The 21,330-nt window shown below is 38.5% G+C and overlaps 1 protein-coding gene across 1 annotated transcript in view; it reads right to left on the reverse strand.

Annotated features, from left to right (window-relative positions):
• NBEA (neurobeachin) overlaps positions 1 to 21,330 on the reverse strand; it is a 4,581,458-nt gene that overhangs the window by 3,854,292 nt on the left and 705,836 nt on the right. The window contains exons 3-5 of the mRNA XM_044072852.1: positions 5,561 to 5,661; positions 5,192 to 5,287; positions 4,452 to 4,573 (exon numbers count right to left, since the gene is read on the reverse strand). Coding sequence (XP_043928787.1) covers positions 4,452 to 4,573; positions 5,192 to 5,287; positions 5,561 to 5,661 — 319 coding nt within the window. The remainder of the gene's footprint in view (positions 1 to 4,451; positions 4,574 to 5,191; positions 5,288 to 5,560; positions 5,662 to 21,330) is intronic.

Below are 21,330 nucleotides of genomic sequence, written 5' to 3' on the forward strand. Positions count from 1 at the left end.
CAGAGGTACTTTCGTATGGAAGAAAAGGAAGAGTAAAGTGAGAGAAAAAAATTGGAAATAAAGTAGTCGCTAGGAAAGGGATAGAGGCTAAGGAGAAAAAGAGAACTTTATAGTACTATTTAGAAGAAAAAGGAAAAATGTGTAATAATTTCACTTATCTGCTCAAGAGCAATCGGTTACCATGTTTAATGCGAATAGCGGCAAACGAGATTTGGAGTACTTAGAAATGGTGCGTTATGGGTAAGGGAGAAGCTCAAGAGTTTTTTGGTTACCACAAGCTAGTGTAATGGCAGAATCAATTCCGAGGGATCGGATCCAATACCCTACAGGTTGAGGATAAAAAAAAAATTGACATCAGATCTAACAGTTTGTTAGCCAAGGAAACAAAACAAGTTTTCATCAGAAAAATAATGTGGATGTTTTTTCCCCTCAGGGGACTGATCTGTCCAACCCTGAAGGAATGCTAGTCAATAAACAGCCTGGTAAAGTACTACACTTTGGCAGCAAGAATGCTCTGAAGTGTTTGACGTTCTTTCTTTATATGGAGTTTGAATCAAGGGTATATATGAGATGAGCGACCGTTCCGATGTTCGAACCACATATGGTCGACATCATATGATTGAACGTTGGAAAGGTCAAAGGTGAAAGGTGAAAGTCAATGGCTTTTCACGCACAGAATGGGAAATTATCCCTTTCTGCACTGAAGTGCATTTTCAGAATTGGTATATTTAAGTAGGGGGTGGGGTCGATGTTTCAAACTTCGCTCATGTGAGGTTTGAAGTTTTGAAACTTCGACTATATAATATAGACCCTGAATCAAGCTCCTGAGTTAAGAGCACATGGAAGGTGTCCTTAAAACTTTGAAAAGCTGGGTGGTGGGTAGGCATGGGACCCAAACCAATTAGGTTATTGTAATCTAATGTTGAATATCTGTGTTGGAGCACCATGAATAAGTTCCAATACTGGCAAAAAAGAAAATCAGTTAAGCACTAGAGTGGAGTGAGACGCAATCTTTTGTGAAGTTCTGAAATGGCTCACAATGTTAGAAAACAACAAGGTTGTACAATTCCTGTGATTTATGAAAACAGACTTTGCTTTCAGATAGCCTACAAACCAAATGGCCCATATAATGCACCCAATATTTACTGTACGAGTTGTTAGTGTTTCTAATGTAAAAGCACATCCTCTCACTCCCAAGCCTTTGTATGGATGACCTTATGCTTGTCTAACGCATCCCTGAATTCAGCCAATGTTTCAGATTCTGCTACACTTTCAAGCAAACTGTTCAACCTTGACTGTGAATTATTTATTTTCAAAACCTCTGCCACCCATAACATTTAAACACTGTGCTCTCTTCTCATCATACATTTTTTTTTTAAATATGATAATCACCTAGATGCTCTATCTCAACCTTTTTTCATTAAGACTAAACACGTTAAGCTCTTTTTTCCTCTCATTTTATAGCTTCTAAAGCAATGTTTTCTCCTCCTATTCTCTCTGTTTCAGTAATCTTTTCAGATTAAGGTTTTTACACCCAGAATTTCACTTCTTGGGCACTCTTCACCATGTATGTCATACAGCTTACCAACTTATTGTCTCCATATACAGTGCAACACGTTGAAACTACCCATCTGGCTACCACATACATCAAATTCGGATGGCCCAGTGGTAGCATTGTCACCTCACACCAAGACATTCTCTGGTTCAGTTCTCAGCTGGGGTACCTTCTCTGGAGTCTGCACATCTTCCTTGTGTTCGTGTGCGTTTCCTCCAGGTACTCCGGTTTCGGCCCACTTTACAAAGGCATGTGTCCGGAGCGTTTCTTCCTGGGCCTCTGCTGAAAATTGGCTTTGTTCCAAGTCGGACTTTCCCGGTAAACAAATGTTAAATAAAAAAAGAATGCAAATGGGCATATTAAGATTACAGAAGGCGATATATTCCTTCAAGAACTTTTGTTCCACAAAGTATAACACAATCTAAGGCTGTTGTGCATTAACTTATGGCTAATCCTTCCCACTGTTGCAAGAATCCTATGTGGCCTTAACAATGGAGTTTAATTGGACACCACATAAGGGCATGAAAGACAACTCAATGGATTAAACTATGTAGTTAACCTTGGCCTGCAGCACTGTACAGGACTTCCTTTTTTTCTTTTACTGCAAATCCCACTCTGTCTATAATTTTATGCCACCAATAAACAAAATACAGAATATTTATTTATTGCTTTTGTCTACCAGGAAAGTCCATCTGGGCAGAAGTCCCATTTTCAGCGAAGGTCCAAGGAGAAATGCTCAGTTTTACAGAGAGTAGAAAGCAGTGATACAAGATTTATATAACAAATGTACGTACATACATACACTAGTAATGATATGACAGTTAAAGAATAGTAAATAAATATGCACATAACTGCAATGATAGGACAGTTAATGAAAACATGACAGTTTAATAATACAGTAAATTATCTAATATCACATTTATAATAATATAAATACAATTTTGTAATATAAAAGCAAATAGCATACAAAAAAAAGATATTTTAATAAGAAACACCCATCAATTATTTTGCACTTGCCCCGACCAATCACAAAGCACATCAGAGAACACAAACATGCAGACACATTCATTTTCCATATTTGTCTTATCTGACAAACTGCTTAAAATAATCTGAAACTGCTTAAAATAGAGACTCTGAATAAGTCAGTGACCCGCACAATATTTTATAAATAAATATATATATATATACACACACACACGCACACAGATGCACGCACGCGCACACACATATACACACACACACACACACACACATCTGATGTATCACCCTACTGTGAAACAACAGCTTTATAAAATATGTTAAGTAATCCAAGTGATCTCGAGTTTCAGTTGTGATGACACAGCTGCATGGTGACAACAAAGGATAAATGGTATGGTTAAATTCCATACTGAAATAAACTGCTCCCTATAGAGCTGTTTTATTTATTTTTCTTCTCATCAGGACCTTGTATAACAGCGCCCTACCATCCCTGGACTAGGCAAAGCCCTATGACCAATTTGTACCTGCCTGGATAATCCAACTTCCCCAGCAGTAAAAGTTGCCAGCGAGGGAGTAGGACAAGTTGTTAGTCCTGCAGAGCTGCCCCCAAATATTGTAGCAGTGCCCTGAGCTCCTCTACATCCTGCCTGCCGCAGGAAAGTCCCTGGTCCACCCAAAGGTATAATGTCAGTGTGTGCAACATCTAGTGTTCCCTCCAGGGCCACCTCCCTCTTCCTAGGATAAGGAAGCTGACATTTGTTTAACTCTCAACCTCCCCAGTCTAACTTGCCAGTACCTGCACTGTTAATCAAATCTGGGTCATAGCCACACAGCTGGGCTTGGGTAACTAAAACTTTTACAGATTCATAGGGAGTTACCAAGCTATCATTCCAAGAGGCAATTTAAGCCTAGCCAAGTCTGTTCCAAATTTACCAAAGAATTGGGCTTTATGGCACAGAAAGATTTTTACTGCACAAATGCAATAGAAGTACGATGAATAACCAAGTATGGGTTTGATGAAAGAATGGCTTGCTTTCTGTGTGACGCAGTTTAAAACAAGATTGTCCATTCTTTGTAATATAATAAACACACATCTTATTTTTAGATCCATTTTAAATTATATCAGCAAGTTACTTTATCATAAACCTCACCTTATAAATAAAATCAGACTTCAATTAAGGAGAACATCTTTGAAACTTTTCCCCATTTGTAACATTTTAAGACCTACTGATAACCACATCTTACAATATGTATAATTATAAAACACAATTTGCAAAGAAAGCCTTTAAGAAAAAAAAAAGCTGTGTTTAACCTCAATAAGCACATTCTACAGTGGAATCAAGATGTTATGCTGAGCTGAAATTGCAGCAGAGACCTGAAGTTAAGCGTTTCCTCAAAGGAAAAAATGTCAAATCACTATGTTTAGTTACGTCCATAAGCATATTCACAGTTTGCATTTACTCTCATTACTTCAAAAGAAGGAAAAATATTTAAGCACCTCCTAAGATGTTTTTTTGTAGCGTTCCTGTAAAAATACAACATACACTGCACTATACATACAGAATTCAGAAATCTCAGACAGATGCATGTAAGTTGTACTTTGTAAGCAGACTATTTTCAGATGTAGTTTACACACTAGCTACTAATACTTCCTACTTGAAGACGTACTTTACATAAGTAGCTCTTGTTATGGCACCCTTACTAGTCTATCATCTCATCATATCTCAATGCTCTTGTTGATAAAATGGTAGGAAAAAATGTAAGCTAGAATCGCCTAAATTACATTTTTGCTGTTTCTTAACACAGCTGGCACTACTTTTATTACAAGAAAATATGCAAGGCCCATAAGCTGAAATGTGTTGAATTTCAAGTGTACTATATACATACCTAAAAAGAATCAAAATGTGTTATTACTTACCAATAAAGATAAGGCTTGTCTTTGTCTACATTGATATTATTTAAAGGATCCATACGGAACCAAGTGTTAAAGGTAAAACCATTTTGATAAGGCCACTTGGCAATTGGAGGCAATGCAATAGCCTGTACAAAGAACAGGGGAAAAAGAACTTTATTAAAGGAAGACAAAGTGAAGAATATGACCACATTTAGGAAAACTCAACCAAATCATAAGAAATGTTACTGAAATTCATGACTCTAGAGCATATCATACCAGAGAAATACTGCAATCTTATTATCTAAAGCACGTAAACAGTTAAAACCATACAATCTTAAGCATTCCTTTATCAGGTGAAACTTGAAAATTTAAACCCATCTACAATATGACATCTGCTATGTTTACACTACAGACCACATCTTTATCTCCATACAACCAGTGATGGCTTAATTATTAAACTGAAAATATAACTAAATACAACATCAAATATACTCCTCTAATGTGAAAATTATTACACATACAGGACTAGATTTCAGTAAGCCATGGTAGAAAAGTGCTCCAATAGTCAAGTCAATCAACTTGAAACTCTGCGTGTGTGACAGACAGACGTCTCTATTTCACAGACAGATGTCTCTATTTCAGCCCCTCTTCTGATGGGCAAGCAACACTAGCTTCATAAGACCTACACTACAAAGCAACAAAAAGTAATCAATTGACAGATATATTTTTTCAGTGAGGATGCTGCTAAAAGTGTATTGACTTACTGCTGCACTGCGTCCAGGGAAGTTGAAGAAAGTATCTGGGCCATGCCTCTGTGGCATCTGATTCAAGACCGACAGCAATTTAACTGCATGCCTCGGCTGTCAAATTGGACAAGAGACAAAAGTTTTCAATATAAGTGGTTACATATTACATGCAGATAAACAATCACTTAAAGTGTTAGATGAAAACAGTCCTTTAATGGTTTATCAATTATCTAAAGTAAGTACAGTGTAAATCATTCAATCAATACAACAGCACAAATTTACTGTGCAAGCGTGATGAGAGTATTTATGTTGCTAAAAGCAGATGTTTGCTGATGGACTACACCCAGCGGACACTTGATAGCAGCCTCTATCTCCAGCAGCACTTACCCAGATTCCATTTTCTCCTCTCAGCATGCTGAACAGTAGCTTTAACTCCTTGACAGTAATGCTGTAGCTGGCAAGAACCCCCAGCATGTCAACGAGAAGATCTGCAATTCGAGAACAAACATTAGTCCAACCTATAATCTTAAGCAGTTGTTTGTAATCATCCGAGTACTGTTTCATTCATATTCTTTAATGTGTACAGAACAAAGGATAGTAATTCACATTCATTATCTAATGCTTAGTTTCACAGAAACTGTAATGAAACTGACCACATATTAATAAATGCTGTAGTTTATGAACTTGAAATAAAGCAGATAGCTAATTACATGCATGTTTATCCTAAACATTTTTTTCTCAAAGGTTGCCTTAAATAAAACAAATCTGAAACTACATTATCCATGATATATATTTTTATTTAAGATCAGATAACTGGATATGAAGACTTGCTGCCTAATTTTAGCCACAACCCGGGTGCAAACAATTCTGCAGTCAGTTTAACAACACAGTTCAAGTGACATATTACGCATCTCAAATGAAAAGGCATTTACAGTAGTAAAGGGATGTCTGATACATTCAGCATGTATATTAGTCAGTGTCACAAAAAGAGATGAACTTAGATTCATTTTGTAAATGTCGTTTAAGAATTATTTTGAATGTTTGAACATCTTTTATGGTTTTAAAATGCTGACAAAGTAAAAATTAACACTGTGAATCTGTTGAGAAGTAAGACGTTACATTGATAAAGTGCACTCCACTACTTACACAGACTTTCTAACAAAGGAAAAATATTGCAGAGGGTATAACACAAGAATGCATACTTCACAAAGCCCGCCATAACACTAAAGAAAAAGCCACGCAACCACTATCATATTAGCTATACAGCTACACTAACTCCAGTGCATGATGCATAAGTATCAGTACCCTTTCCCATACAAAATGCAGAAGTGTGTGTGTGTGTGGGGGGGGGGGATACAGTCTTACTTAACTAGCATTTCAGAAGGTGCTTTCCTGGGCTTGTATGCTTAATGGATTCTTAATGACTGCACAAACCACTTCCACCTTCAATGAAAACAGGAAGATATTTTCATTTCACTTAAGATAAACTTCAGCTCTACGTATAATCTAGCATGAAAGACACGGTTTCTGGCACCTTCTCAAAGGTACGATGCACAGAAAACCTGGATCCAAAGCCAGAATCCCCTTGATCATGACACTTGCATAACACCTTTGTAACTGAGTTACAAAAAAGGCAGATGCACGCATGCTGCTTCTGCAAAGCCCAGACTTTTTTGGAAGTAATTCATTTAACTGGGTGTTCTACACCTCCAAATACCTCAGAACTCTCTAAACTCTACTGGCTTTGCATTTTTTTTTAAACATCCCTCCCAACTCTACCTCTCTCCTTTGTCTACCTACAGAACACCGAGAAGCATATAGATATAGCATATATATTAACACAGTCTTTAAATTACTACACCCCCCACTCCAATTCAAACTGATATTCTTTAGTACTCCATAAAAACTAAACAAACTACCTACTCAACTCTAACAAAAACTGCCAGTAGTGTGGGTCGTTTATTCAAATATTTCAGGATAATCCTTAACCCTAGCCTAAACATGGACGTGCATGTTAGTAACTTAAAGGCGAACATCAACTTTATCCTCATTGTCTAACAAAATTTCAAATTTCTTACCCAGGAAGGAATAAAATCCAATCTGTAACAATATTTTACAACCTTAGCTTGAACACACATCACCACTACTCACAAATGCCTTTAAGACCTCAAAGTCCTCCATACTTTTTCCACTAAGACGTACAGATTTGTATGCCTTTCACCTAAGCATCATCATCACTGAACATTCAACAGTGGGGTAGCTAGGTCACTATAGCACAGCAAGCAAACCTAATTATTTGCATTGTGCATACAAAAAAAAAAACTATATAACGAACCCAAACCTCCCACAAGTCACGGGCGTACTACAAAACAACAAAGTTTTATCCCAGACCAACAATGCACTCATACTTACAAAACCAACAACCCAACAAACCAGATACAAGTCTACAGGTAAATATGAGGCTAGCTGCCCTTGTGGGTCATTTAAGCCTATTCAATGTCCCTTTTTGTGCTTCAATTAACCTACCGTATTTGATGTTAGACTGACCTTATCCATCCCATGGTCAAAAAATTAGATTTGAATATCTGGGATCATACCACAGATAAATTTCAGGGGACCCAAGCATGGGATAAAGCATTTAGGAGCCGACTTTGTCCATTAGTCGTACATGTGTCAGTCCAGGAGTATATTTTCTGTTTCCCTTCCATTGATCCAAGTTGTGCTTGAATATGGACAAGGGATTAGCTTTGTTTTCTGTGGATGGAGAGTATGTTCCAGAGCAACGGTATCTTGTGCAAGACATACCTGCCTCTCCAAACCGTAATGCTGATGTTGCAGAAGAGGTTTAGATCCCTAAACATACTATTTCTGGTGTCATTTGACTTGCTTATGTGCAGTAAATCCATACGTGTTGGGTCAGGGAATGCCTTGTATGCCACACAGGTTTATCACTTAGTCTGCAGGATACTGAATACAGTGACAGGATTTTGAGTCAGTCCATACAGAACACATTAAGGCCTTGTACTGTTTAAGTATGGTATTGCTGTGGGAGTTCCAGATGTTACATGTGTCTGTCCAGACACATGCTAAAGTGGCATTACACTCAATGATTGGCCTAACAAGGGCTGAGTAAAGGGGAACAGTGACATCCTTAAATCTAGACACAATCTCTTTGTTTATAAGCTGTGCAATACAGAAGGACTTCCTTCCAACTATGCACACATCTGTGAGTCAGCTGGCAATACAGAAGACATAGGCATGTATTCACACTTTATTTAGCTTTTCTATAATGCTGGGGTAGAGGATTGTGTCAAACATTTTGGCCAGGTTGAGGTATGCAGTATGTACGGTTTTGTCTTCATCCATTTCTTTAGTAACCTTTTCAAAAAGTTTGCAAGATTAAGTAAACATGACCGGCCCTTGAATCCAAACAGAGAGGTTCACTGCTGGAAGTTCCCTATGGCCTGATTGATTAGTTCCATGTTAAGTCTTTCCATGGCTTTGCATATGAGGCTGGTCTGACTTATGGGTCTGTGGAAGGTTCTCCCTTATGCAGGGAACATCTGTAGATGTAGATCTGTAGATGTTCGTCATTCGCATAGTATTAAACAGTATGGAGGCTGAGATTCAACAGTTCTGTTAGGGGTGTGGCTAAATTGTGCTTCATTCTAGTTAAGATGCAGCCAGGAATATTGTTAGAACCAATTGATTTGGTATTTTTAGCTTCTGATATCACTTTTAGGACTTGGTGTTGTACGACACCTGGAGATAAGACAGTTTCAGCTGTATCTTGAGGGAAGACAAGCTACAGCTAAATTTATTGGCCAACAAGTTTGTGATATCTTCGTGACAGTGTTGGTAACATCATTTACAATCAGCTCAGCTCATTCTTGCATTGCGCTTTTGAGATTACCAACATATATAAAAAGGCCCTGTAAATGTTTTGTAGCTATTTTAGCCTCAGATTTGACTGAATTTTATTAAGCTCCTGAGTTTTTTATGTCACTGATGAAGCCTCCATCATTCTGAGAATTACTCTTCTTATGTTTGGTCAGAATTCTCTTCCTTTTATTGTAAAGCTTGTTGACATTATGGTTCCACCATGTGGGCTTGTTTCTGGGTTTGCCTTTTACTTGCTCCTAAGGTTTACTGCTGCATCTATGCAGCTGTTTACATGCCGGTATAGTGTGGTGGTGTAATTTTCCGTTTATTCAGTAATGGTTTGGTGGGTATTTAAAGCTAATTAATGTCTCACTTAGGAGTAAGTAGTTTATCTTAAGAGAAATTTCTAAAGATACCTTGGAAACGATCATCAGAGAAAAAAAAAAACTATTCAACTTTTTTTTAAAGGGGAAGGTGAGCTGCTCCTGCATTTGTCGACATATCTTACTCATCATACCTCAATGCTTTTTCATACTTGTATTCCTATACTCCCCCTTGTTACATTAACATTAAATGGAATCAAACACAAACTCCTTACCTATTTTGCCTAGAACTTGTTTCTATCCTAACTCATTTAGTCTATACCCAGCAATTATTCACTAATCTTCCTGACTACCTACACATCTCTGACCACTTATGCCAATGTTTACACGCTGATTCCCACTTGCCACAGACATTCTGCCTTTTCATATTATCTGCAGTCTATTTAATCGATTTTATTTCTGCACTACATTTATATTGCATATTGTTTACTGTCAATGTGCTGCTGTCTCATTTTTTTTTTTCAAACCTGCCATCTTATTCTCTTTTGCAATTCCCAGGCTGTAGCTGAAATGCACCCTTCAGTGGGTCAGTACACTACTCTAGTTAACACACAAGTCAGTGTTAAATGAGGTCATGTGTAAATATACTGACCATTTTGGAGGAACATATTTTGTTCACCCTCTTGTGACTTCAGTGATTAATGAAGTACAGTTGTGTAAGTAAACTTGCCATAATATTACATGTTCTAATAGATCACTACTGCAGTAGCTTAAGTTACACAAGTATTACCCCAATTATACTGGCAGTCTTTTCAAAAGCTAAAGGGTTCTATCTCCTCACTCTGCCAGGAGAAAGACAGGAGCTCCATATGAAGGACGGTTAGTGTGAAAAGCTTTCTTGCCTCAAAAAAACAGAGCAACAGCCTTGGAGAAAATGTAACCAAAAATGTACATAATTATACACCTTGGCAACACGAGGGTTGGAGGGAGGGGTACAGCTGCTGCAATAGTGTTCTATTAGAACATTTACTGTTATATATACTTAACACAACTGTACTACATGCAACATTAGATCATCTTTGCAGTAGCCTAAGCTACAAGGGTAGAGTACCATAGCTTAATAAATAAATAAGGAAGGAGGAATTAAGAATCCCAGCGCCTGGATAATGGTTCTAGAAAAGTCTGTTCTGGACATGGAAAAAGATTTCAGTTTATAGCACTTTGGAAAGTTAAGTACAGAGGAACAAATTGCTGCCTTTGGAATACTCAGAGTCCATCCTTTCCCAGAAAGCCACAGAAAAAGCCAAAGTCCTAGTGGAATGGGCCTTAACTCTGCCTAGGGTAATGAAGAAATAGCATGGGAAAACAGTTTGCTTTGACACTAGCTGTTCTTTCTTCTTTCCTTTATAGGAGACATACAGCTGATCATGTTACCTGAAGAACCATGTTTTGTGTAGGTGGTATCCGAGCTGCCAGTGGACATCCACAGTATGAAGGCTATTCTTCTCCCTTGTTTTAGCGATCAGGAAAAAAGATAAGATCATCAACAGACTTACTCAAAGTAAACTCACTAACCACTTTAGGCATAAAAGAGGGGCTAGTTCTCCAAGAAACATTGTACTTGTGAATAATGAAGTAGGACTGACTTAGTTCATAACTTATATACTCTACTAGGTGAAGTCAGAGCAATGAGTAAATGTCTTCCATGTTAAAAACCTCAATTTAGCCTAATGACCTGGCTCAAATGGAAAAACAGTAAGCTTTTTAAGCAGAAACTTAGGATCCCAAGGAGGACGTACTTGTTCTCTAGGCGGCTGGATATCTAAAAACACCCTTTCAAAAACTGTCTGACATGTGGGTGATTACTAAGGGGGGGGGGGGCTAAAGTCAGAGAAATAGACATGGCTGACAAATGAACCTTGATAGAGGTGAAAGAAAAAAATCAAATCCAGAGGCAGCCAGGCCTTTCTGTCATCCAGATAGTCAACTGAAGAGTTTTCAGTTGGGGGTATTAAACAATTCCAATCATTCATGAATCAATCCAGTCTGTTGGGAAGGCTGTGGTAACTGCCTTTGGTCAGTTTCAGAAGAACCCCTGGTGACTGAGCTGGGGGGGCACCAACATCACCTTTGGGAAGTCCTTCTGGATCTTTAGAAAAAACACGGATATCAGTGGAAGGGGTGGAAAGGCACAGAAGGAACATTCTCATCCATGGGAATGAGAAGGCATTTGTCTTCCAGGCCTGTCTGCAAGGAATTCCTGGAGCAGGATTTTTGTTGTCTGTTCTGAGAAGAGGAGGCAAACAACTCTACCCGAGATGATGCCCAAAAATGGATTAATTCTAAGAAAACCCTAGGATGAAGGTTCCATTTGTGAGGGCCGGTCCTTGTCCTGTTAAGTTTGCCTACTACAATGTTTTGCTCTGTATATAGCCTGAAGAGTCAAACTTGAGCCGAGTTACTGCTGCTGTCTATGTTATTGTAACCAGTCTGGAAGGGGGGAGGGGAGTAAGATCGGATATCCCCCAATCCATTTATGTACCACATCCATAAAGCGTTGAGTGTGAAAAACTGCAGAGGCCCTGGAGACCAGAGACGACTTAGGGCTTTCAAACAGTTTATTACAGTCATCTTCTGTCTTGCTTGTTTCACATACTTTACACTTTCACTCTTTCTGAAACTGCTCCCAAAGCCAGGTCTGAAGTATCCGTTTTAACAGACAGACCTGAATTATAACATAGCTGGTATATCCACCACAGAACCTCCCTCCCTACAAACCCCAAAATATAGATCTGAAAAAATAAAACTTGAAAATGCTGAGTCCAGAATGATCGGAGGTGCCACTGAATTTTTCTCAAGTCTAGCTAGGGGAATCATATAAATTATGTACACCAGAATTCTCAGAAATCCCCTGACAAAAAAAAAAATTAATAGAAAGGAACCTTTATTAAATTATCACTTAAGACATAGGCACACTTACATGAATAGAAAAGGAAACAAATCATATTAACATTTTTTCATTTACATACATTATACATGACATAGGTGTTCTTTCTTTGTAACAACTGTGATACAGTCCAACATTACATAAACACTTATTTTGCATGTATTGTCCCCACAAATTCCATTTATTTCTATGTAGTATGCTCCTTTTCTAAAGATCCCACTTCCAGTTATTTTCTCTTCTACAATATTCAGTGCTTCAAATACAGTTGGTTTAGGTTGTGATTCCCATTTTTTATTAATTGCTTTTTTGGGCAGTCAGTAAAATTAAACTAAGACTTTTTTATACTCCTTGAATTCGGTTGCTGAAGTGCTAGAGGTGCAATAAACTGGTGTTTTAAGTGGATTCTTCATCTGTGGTCTTCAGTTTTACCTTTTTTTTTTGGTTTGTGCAGTAGAATTAAACTTGCCTCTAAGAAATTTAGATCCTGTATTCCATCTCAAAAAATCATTTCCTTAGGTATAGCAACTTGCGCCCCTGATATTTCTGACAGAGTACTCTGTGGGGAATGTTTAAAATCTGCCAAGTCCTTACACTCTCAAAAAACAAGTACCCAGTTACCCCTTTTCTTCCCCATCATACCTCCAACATTTGCTATCCACATGAAGAAATATCCTTTGATATATGCTTGGTGTGGGTCTACTTGATATGATCAACATTTCACAATGTCGACATTTGTATGGCCAAGACCATATGATCGACATATGAAATGTCTATCATATCATACAAGTACACCAAACAAAAAAGAAAAAAAAACTAACTTTAAAAGTTGCTAGCAGGGGGGCTCCCCCCACCCCGTAACTTTAATATACCAACTCCAAGATCGCACTACAGTGCGGAAATGGAAAGATTTCCATTCTGCACTGTACGGATATGCCAGTTCCCCATGGTCAACATTTCAAATGTCGATCATATGGTTTCGGCCATATGAATGTCGACATTGTGAAATGTTGACCATGTGAAGGTGTACAAAAATACCTATGCAAACATTTCCAAGCAAAAATCCTAAACGTTTGGGACTTTGTTGCCTGAGAGTCATACATATGTCCTCTCATTGCTTCCTTGGAAAATCACTTCCAGTCTCTCTTCATAATCTTTTCCAATCTCCTGTGATTCTTATAGTTAAACATTATTATATATGTCATTTTCTATATTCGACTAAAAAATCTACTAGAGCAGGTCTTTCACTTATGACTCTCATATCATTTTCTCTTAGGCTTCTTCTTTCGGCTTTTTCCCCGGTGAGGGGTCGCCACAGCAGATCACCTGTCCGCTCATGACTGGCAGTGGAGTTTTACAGTGTCGAGTTGCCAGCCCGGCACCCAACCTTCCACAGAAGGCACACACATGCACACACTCACACCTAGGGCCAATTTAGAGTGTCCAATCCACCTACAGCATGTCTTTGGGATGTGGGAGGAAACCCACACGACCACAGAGAGGACATGCAGACTGGCTATACTCCGATATCAATGCCTAGTAGTGAAGGCAGTCTTTAACCCTCGGTCTAAACTTCTTCTAGGCCTCATTCGACTCTTACCTTTTCCTCTCTAGCTATTTGCCCCCAATACCTCGGTTCCTTTGCCACTTTTCTAGTACATTTCAGCTCCCTCTTGCTTATTTTCTGTACCTGTACATGCAGTCATCCCTATTGGCAAAATTTCCTTTCTCCATTTCCATGATGGCTTTGTTCTTAGAATACTTTCTGCTACTTCATGAATATAACACTCTGTATGGCTATTATCCTCCCCAAGGACCTGCTTCCAAAATACCACTCTCCCTTACTTCTTCACCTTCCTCCCTGCTTCATCATTATCCTCTTCTACTTTGAATTATAGCTTTTTGCTTGTGTCACGTATATGAACCTTAACTGTGTACCTCTAAAATATCTCTTCAAATCAGGTAAATCCTAAACCTCCTTTTTCTATTGGAAGGATCAACTATTCTCACTTAAATCTTGCCCAAATCTCATCTAGATAAATTCTTTCAACTCTATTATTGTCCACAACTTCTCCTCTGGTTGATAAAAATATGCCGGACTTGTACACAAACTAAAGAGATTAAAGTCATTTTCACTGCTTGTATCTTCCTATCCATATCTAAAATCAGTTTATACATTTTCAGTTTTCCTATTATCTTTTAATTTAATCCCACATAAACTTAGCTGCCATAACAGAATAATTTATAATCCATACTCCTAAATAGTTCATTTTATAGTGTTCCAACAAATATGGAAATTGCTTAAGCAATTCATGGGAGAGTACATAGCTTCTAGCCTTTTGTAGCCTTTGTTTTATTTTCATTAATTTTATATCCTGAAAAGACTTGAAACTGTCGCGAAATGTTCCACAAACACTAAAATGTCCTTTTATGATTTTATCAGTTACAAAATACCATCTACTCTTCTCGATTTCCATTGCCAACTATATCCTTGAATTTCTGAGTCCCTTATTTTCTTTGCCAATGGTTCTAAATACAACACAAACAAAGGGGAGAGAGGACACCATTGCCTGATTCCTATGTTCAGACAACTTCTCAGAAAGAAACCCTTCCACTTTAATTTTTGCCTCAGATACCTCGTACATGCTCCTAATTAACCTTATTACTGTATCAGGGAATGCAAATGTTTCAATTGCCCTACTCAAAACCTAAGCTTTCTCTGTTGAATGCTTTCTCTACATCAAAACCCAACAAGAACAGCAGTATTTTCTTACATTCTGCTTCCCATCATCCCATGGATCATCATTGTTTTATTAATGTTGTCAAATGTTTGCCTCCACTCCACAAAACCACAGTGATCCATGCCTATGAATTCTGGCAACACAGTTGCCACTGTTTTAGCTATTACAGACAAAAGCTTTAAAACCATGGTTTAAAATTGAAATGGGTCTATATGAAACTGGGTCTGAAGGGTCTTTAGGTATTACAGCCACCATAGCTTTCTTCCAGGATGTCGGTGCTTCCCTTCCTTTTAAAAATACTGAAACAAAACCTTCCAGATCTTTATCACGTTATTCCCTCATAGCTTCCAAACTTCCACAGGAATATCATCTATTCTTGGAGACTTACCAGTAGATTGATTACATCACCATTTTTATCTTACCTCCTCTTAACTTAACAGTTAACTGTTGAGTCTCATCTACCTCTAATCTTGGTATACCCAAGTCTTCCATAATTATTTCTATTTGTTCTCTTTCTTGATTTGCACATTTCTCTGATTCATACCTATTTTCTTAAATGTACTGAAATATCTCTAAGAATTTTATTTTTCTTGTTATATGCTCCCTAAGCTTGGCAACAACCATTTCTACTTTGTATTACCCAAGTCATGCTAAAACCTTTTCTACTTTGGAGTTAAAAAACCAGTTGTTTAACAGTGATCTTTCTAAACTCATGCATACTACACAAACACTCCTTTATTTTCTTTTTGACACACTGCAATTGCACCTCTTCTCGTCAGCCTCTCTGAATAATTGTTACTCCTGGACCATACATTTTATTTCTACCCTATTCTTCAACTCCACTTTCATTTTATCCCACTCACTAGCTATAATTTAAGAAATTTCTATCTTCCCTAATAACTCTCAAGTAATTTTCACTACCTATTCCTTACATTCCCCTCTTTTAAATAGGTAGGTGGGGAAGCGGCAGTGTTTCAGTTTTACTTCATTACTTTGCATTTTTATCTTAGTCGTTACTAGCACATGATATGAAACAGTTATACAATAAGTGTAGCAAAGCCTTTAATTAAATGTACATGTTTCTGTGAAATATAATTTCTGCCTAATCTAGCTCAGTTATTGTACCTTATGGAATATGTAATTTATCTTTCTACTACAGAGTTCACGTCTTCCATACCAGATATTTTTTTCAAAAATTTCTTCAGACATCCACCCCACTTGTTATATTTTCCCTTCTTGGTCCCCCAGATACATCCTAACTTTTGTCAAGTTCCAGTAATGCTCCCTGTTGAAAGCTGATTTCTCCCAACATTTTCTTAAGCTCCATAACAGCCGTCTTAAGAGGAAAATAAATCTATGCTAGTGAAATCCTGTTCCCTTGCCAGTAGCCCCTTACCACAAATCTACCTTTATTATCTTTTCCCCCTCTTCTATCGCAATTGGAATTCCTCAAGCAATTAGTACAAGTACTTCCCTTTTTCTTTGTCCCAGATATTCTGGTTAATTCTTTATCAAATTCACATGCTCACTTCTTTCCAAAATGTGTTCCTGTAGCACTGCTATTTCCACTCTGGATTTTTTCATACAAATCATTACTCTTTGTCTATACCTGTGAGGACATTCTTGTTCCAGAATAATATGGATAGTGTAGCCATTATGAAAAAAAGTTATCCCCACCTATAATACATGACAGCTTTTTTTTTAAATGTCTATTTCCAACTTTTGTGTTACATGCATCTACTAATGTTTGGCAGGTTGAGCCTTTACATAATTGCTCATCTCCACTTGAAACCATGTCACATTTAACAAGACTTTTTGTTTTGATGAAAACAGTCCTCAAAACATACACACCAAATAAGACCCCCATAACCTATTAGCTTAAAACATACAAAAACGATGTGCATCTTCAAATAATGAAGTTTAAACTGCCTGATAGGAATAATTTGCCCAAAATGATAGCTGCATCCACAGGCATCGCCTAAACTAAAATTAAGATTAGCCATGCTAAGGAGAACGTTGCCTCCTACTTTAACTGTGGGCTGGTCCTGTCCCATCTTTATTTCCTTACCAGATGTGAAAAAGTGCACTGGCTCTCTTTAAATGAAACAAAAATATAAGTTGTTCTACTAAATGCACTGAAGTATTTCAGGTGCTAGGAAAACTACTCTCTCTTATTCACTTCCAATAACTTAAGTTTTTTTGTTAAGCTACTTGCCCTTGTACCTTTAAATTTTCCATTTCTCTCAGCAAACAATGTTCAGACCCATTGCAATTCATTCTTCTTCCCTGTAGTCAGCTTATCTCTTTTGAAAAGAAGTACAGACATCCTCAACTGCAGACTTTTCAACTCACCATGAACATTTGCTAAAGAAAATCTTTCTTTTGCATTCACAGCGCTCTTATTTTTTAAAGCTCACTTGCTTACAAAAAATGATTTAGATTAAAATAACAGCATTAATACACACATTAACCTCAGCAAAAGTGACAGAAAATGTCTCACTCTACACATATTACAATCACTGCACTTTTACACCCAATTTCCTACCCAAAACAGCCCAAGACTGCAGCATATTAACTTAAACAAGATTCTGCCCAGCACTTCCTCTCTTTTTACATTGTAATGTCTGTCTCTTAAAAAACTAAGAAGAAAAAAAAAATGTACTTGTTTATCTGTATCATCTACAACAATCAACAAAATGAAAAAATGCTTTGAAGAATAAATGTCTTATGTTGTTACTTCATCGTTTCATTTGTCTATCTTCATTCACAATTCATTTTAGAGTCTGGTTCTCTTCTCCTTCGAACCTCCCTCTCTATACTTCCGTGGTTCAAAAATTTGAGCACATCCCTTACTATCCCTTACCCACAATAGATAGGGTAGATTCAGATCGAGTTTGCTCATAAAAAAAAAAGTAAAAAAAAGAAGAGACCTGGTTAGATCAAAAGATCAAGAAGACACAACAGAAGACAGACAACTCAGATGGAATGTTTTATTCTTCATTTTGTCATTTCATTTGGGACAGAGTCCCAAGAAGATACTTATAATCTTAAAGATACTTATGAGTAACAAAGGTATGGGGCAATGCCCAAGTTGCAGCTGCATATGTAATTTATGGATGTTTTTGACTGGAAGACAGTGGAAGTAGCTACTGCTCTTGTTGAGTACGCTTTTGGGGGTACAAGCAAAGGAATATCTCTCTTCTTATAAACAAAAAAAATGCAGTCTGTAATCCATTAGAGTCGCTTTGCTAACAGACTGTCTTAATTTAATACGTGAAAAGGAAATAAATAACTGGTTGGATTTTCTAATACCTTTGGTCCTGTCAAGGTAGAATCTTATTTGGCTGTTAACATCTAAAAGGTGTAATAAGTACACATCCTTGTTAAGACTAACTCAGAAAAAAAGGCCGGAAGACTGATGCATGGATTAAGTTTGGTTTCGTGAACTACCTTAGAAAGAAAAGATGGGTTTGTCCTGAGAGAAACTCTATCCTTATGAAAAATCAAATATGGTAACCTAGACAAAACCCCTTGAATTTCTGAAATTTGTCTAGGTGAAGCGATGACACCCAGATAGTTTTACCAGGATAAAAACTTTAGATCACATCTAGAGGTTGGGTCAAAGAGGATTGTGACAGAGCTTGCAGCATCACAGTAAGGTCCCAAGGAGGAGTGGGATCCTTGTAAGGGGGGTTAAGGAGAAGAGTACCTTATGTGAGGCCACTGATGATCCATGGAAACCAATGTGAAAATTAGAAATGGTTGCTAGTTGAACTTTAACAGCAGAAGTGGAAGCACCTTTATTGAAGATGGAGGCTAGGAAATGAAGGATTTTTTGTACTGGTGGAGAAAGGATCAATATGATGTAGAGGCCCAATAAACAAATCATTTCCATTTACTTTTAAAGTGTACGTGTAGATGGTTTGTGAGATGACAAAAGTATCAGTCTGACTGGGGAAGAGAGCATATCATGCCTGGCCATTAATGGAATTGGAGAAACCAAGCTGCCAGTTTGAGAGCTATAATGTCTGGGTGACTGATGGATGTCGGGTGAGACAGGAGGTCTAGAGTGGGATCCAGAATCCAAGGTTGTTGTACCAGATTAGGCCAAAAGAAGGGAAACCAAATTTGCTGACACCAAAAGGGGGCAATGAGGATGACTGCTCTTCACCTTGGCTGCTTTCTGCAGAAATTTTGGAATTAGTGGGGTTGGAGGAAAAGTGTAAAGGAAACCAGGTGGCCAATTGTGAAGAGCATCCCTTGGTAATTCCCCCTCTGTGGGGATATAAAATAGCTGCTGCATTTGTTGTTCATAGGGGAGGCAAAAATGTCACAACAAGGCTGGCCCCATGCACAGAATATCTTTTCCGCAACTTCTGGGTTGAGGGGCCACTCGTAAGGTAGAAGAATGCATCTGCTCAATTTGTCTGCTATCACATTTGACTTCCCTGGAATATGCACTGCATTCAGAAAGCAGTTGGATGAGATCGCCCACTGCCATACTCTGAGGGCTTCTCAGCATAAGGGGTAAGGCCTGGTTCCCCTTTGTTTGTTGACGTCCCAGACCACTGACGTTGTCTGTCTGAATCGCAATCATCCCTAGCGGTAATGTGTCCTGGAATGCTTGCAACGCTAACAGCACTGCTCTCATCTCTACAACATTTATGTGCAGTTTGGGCTCCATTCGGGACCAGGTGCCCTGAACTGTCTTTCCCTGGCAATGTCCCCCCACCCAAGCTAGGAAGTGTCCGTGGGCACTGAGGCTTTGGGTTGAGGGGGAATGAACGGGCATACTTAAAAGACTCGTTTCAAATGAACCCACTGGGAATTTTTGAACCACAGGAGATCTCTCTTGCATGTGTTAGTGATCAAGATTGGCACTGACAAGGGAAGCTGAAGAATGGACCACTGTGCTGCAAGCAACCATTGAAAAATTCTCATGTAGAACCTGGCTAGCGGAACAAGAGTTATGGCAGCCGCCATCAAACCGAATGTCTGAAGTACTTATAGTGCGGGTACCGTGTCCTTTTGTACTAGCGTCTGGACTAGAGTCTGAATAGTTTCCAGTCAAGATACAGGAAGTGAGGCAATGGATGTTGTTGCATCCAATGAAGCTCCTGTAAATATTAGATTTTGGGTTGGTTCCATTGAGGAGTTCTCGAAGTTGACTGTGACGCTTAAATGGTGTCATAACTGTAAGACCTTTTGCTTTGCTGTTAGAAGTAGCTGGCTGGTAGTAGCGGAAATGAGACAGTTGTCTAGATACAGAAACACCCATAATCCTTACAGTCTTAAGTAAGCTGCCACTACTGCCATACATTTGGTGAACACCCTGGGGGCTGTGGTGAGATCAAAGGGCAGAACTCTGAATTGGTAATGACTGGCTCCCAGCCAGAAGTGAAGGAATCTTCTGGAATATCTACCCATCTTTATGTGGTAGTATGCATTCTGAAGATCTATAGAGCACATCCAGTCATTCTTTCCTAAAAACAGAAGAATGGAATGTACCGTGACCATCCAGAATTTGGCTTTTTGGACAGGTTTGTTCACTTTGCTGAGATCCAAAATTGGTCACCAGCCCCTGTCTTTTTTGACATTAAAAAGAATTCTGAGTAAATCCAGATTCTCTCTGGTCTGGTGGGACTTTCTGGATGACTCTTTTGTCCAGCAGCTTCTGAATTTGAACGGCTGCTTGTTCCATATGACTTGGTGGAACGTCAGGGAATTTCTTTGACTGGGGAAGAGGAAGTGAAGAGAACTGTGTAACCTCTAAAAATAATTCTCTGCTCCCAAGTATCAGAGGTGATTTCTTGCCAGGCTTTCACGTGCAGGGATAAGCAACCCCTGATTGCCTCCAGAGGTGGACAAACGGGCCTCTCTTCAGGAGTGCTGGAAGGGTTTCCCAAAGAACGACTCCCAGAAACCCTGGTTCTGCGAGCCACCTCTGCTGCCCAGGCAGTGTCTTCCACTATTGTTCCCCCCTCTGGCCCTGGAGGAACAATCACCACATTTATTCTGGGAAGACCCTTTGGAATTTTTGAACCATGTTTCCTGTTCCTCACTGGTTCCTAGAAAATTACCTTTGAGTGGAAAACCATACTGCTACAGGAGAAAGGGTTTACCCATCCGTCTCACTCCTGGTTAAATTTTCTCTAACAGTTGGACCAAAAAGGGATGAGTCGTCAAAGGGTGCACTGTCAAATGAAGACTTGAAAGGCTCCACAAAATCACACAAGCGCATCCAGGCATGCCTCCTTATGGAAATAC

This window comes from Protopterus annectens, chromosome 5.part1 (genome assembly GCF_019279795.1).
Source record: "Protopterus annectens isolate FY-2018-M chromosome 5.part1, PAN1.0, whole genome shotgun sequence".
In the NCBI taxonomy this organism is placed as follows: Eukaryota; Metazoa; Chordata; order Ceratodontiformes; family Protopteridae; genus Protopterus; species Protopterus annectens.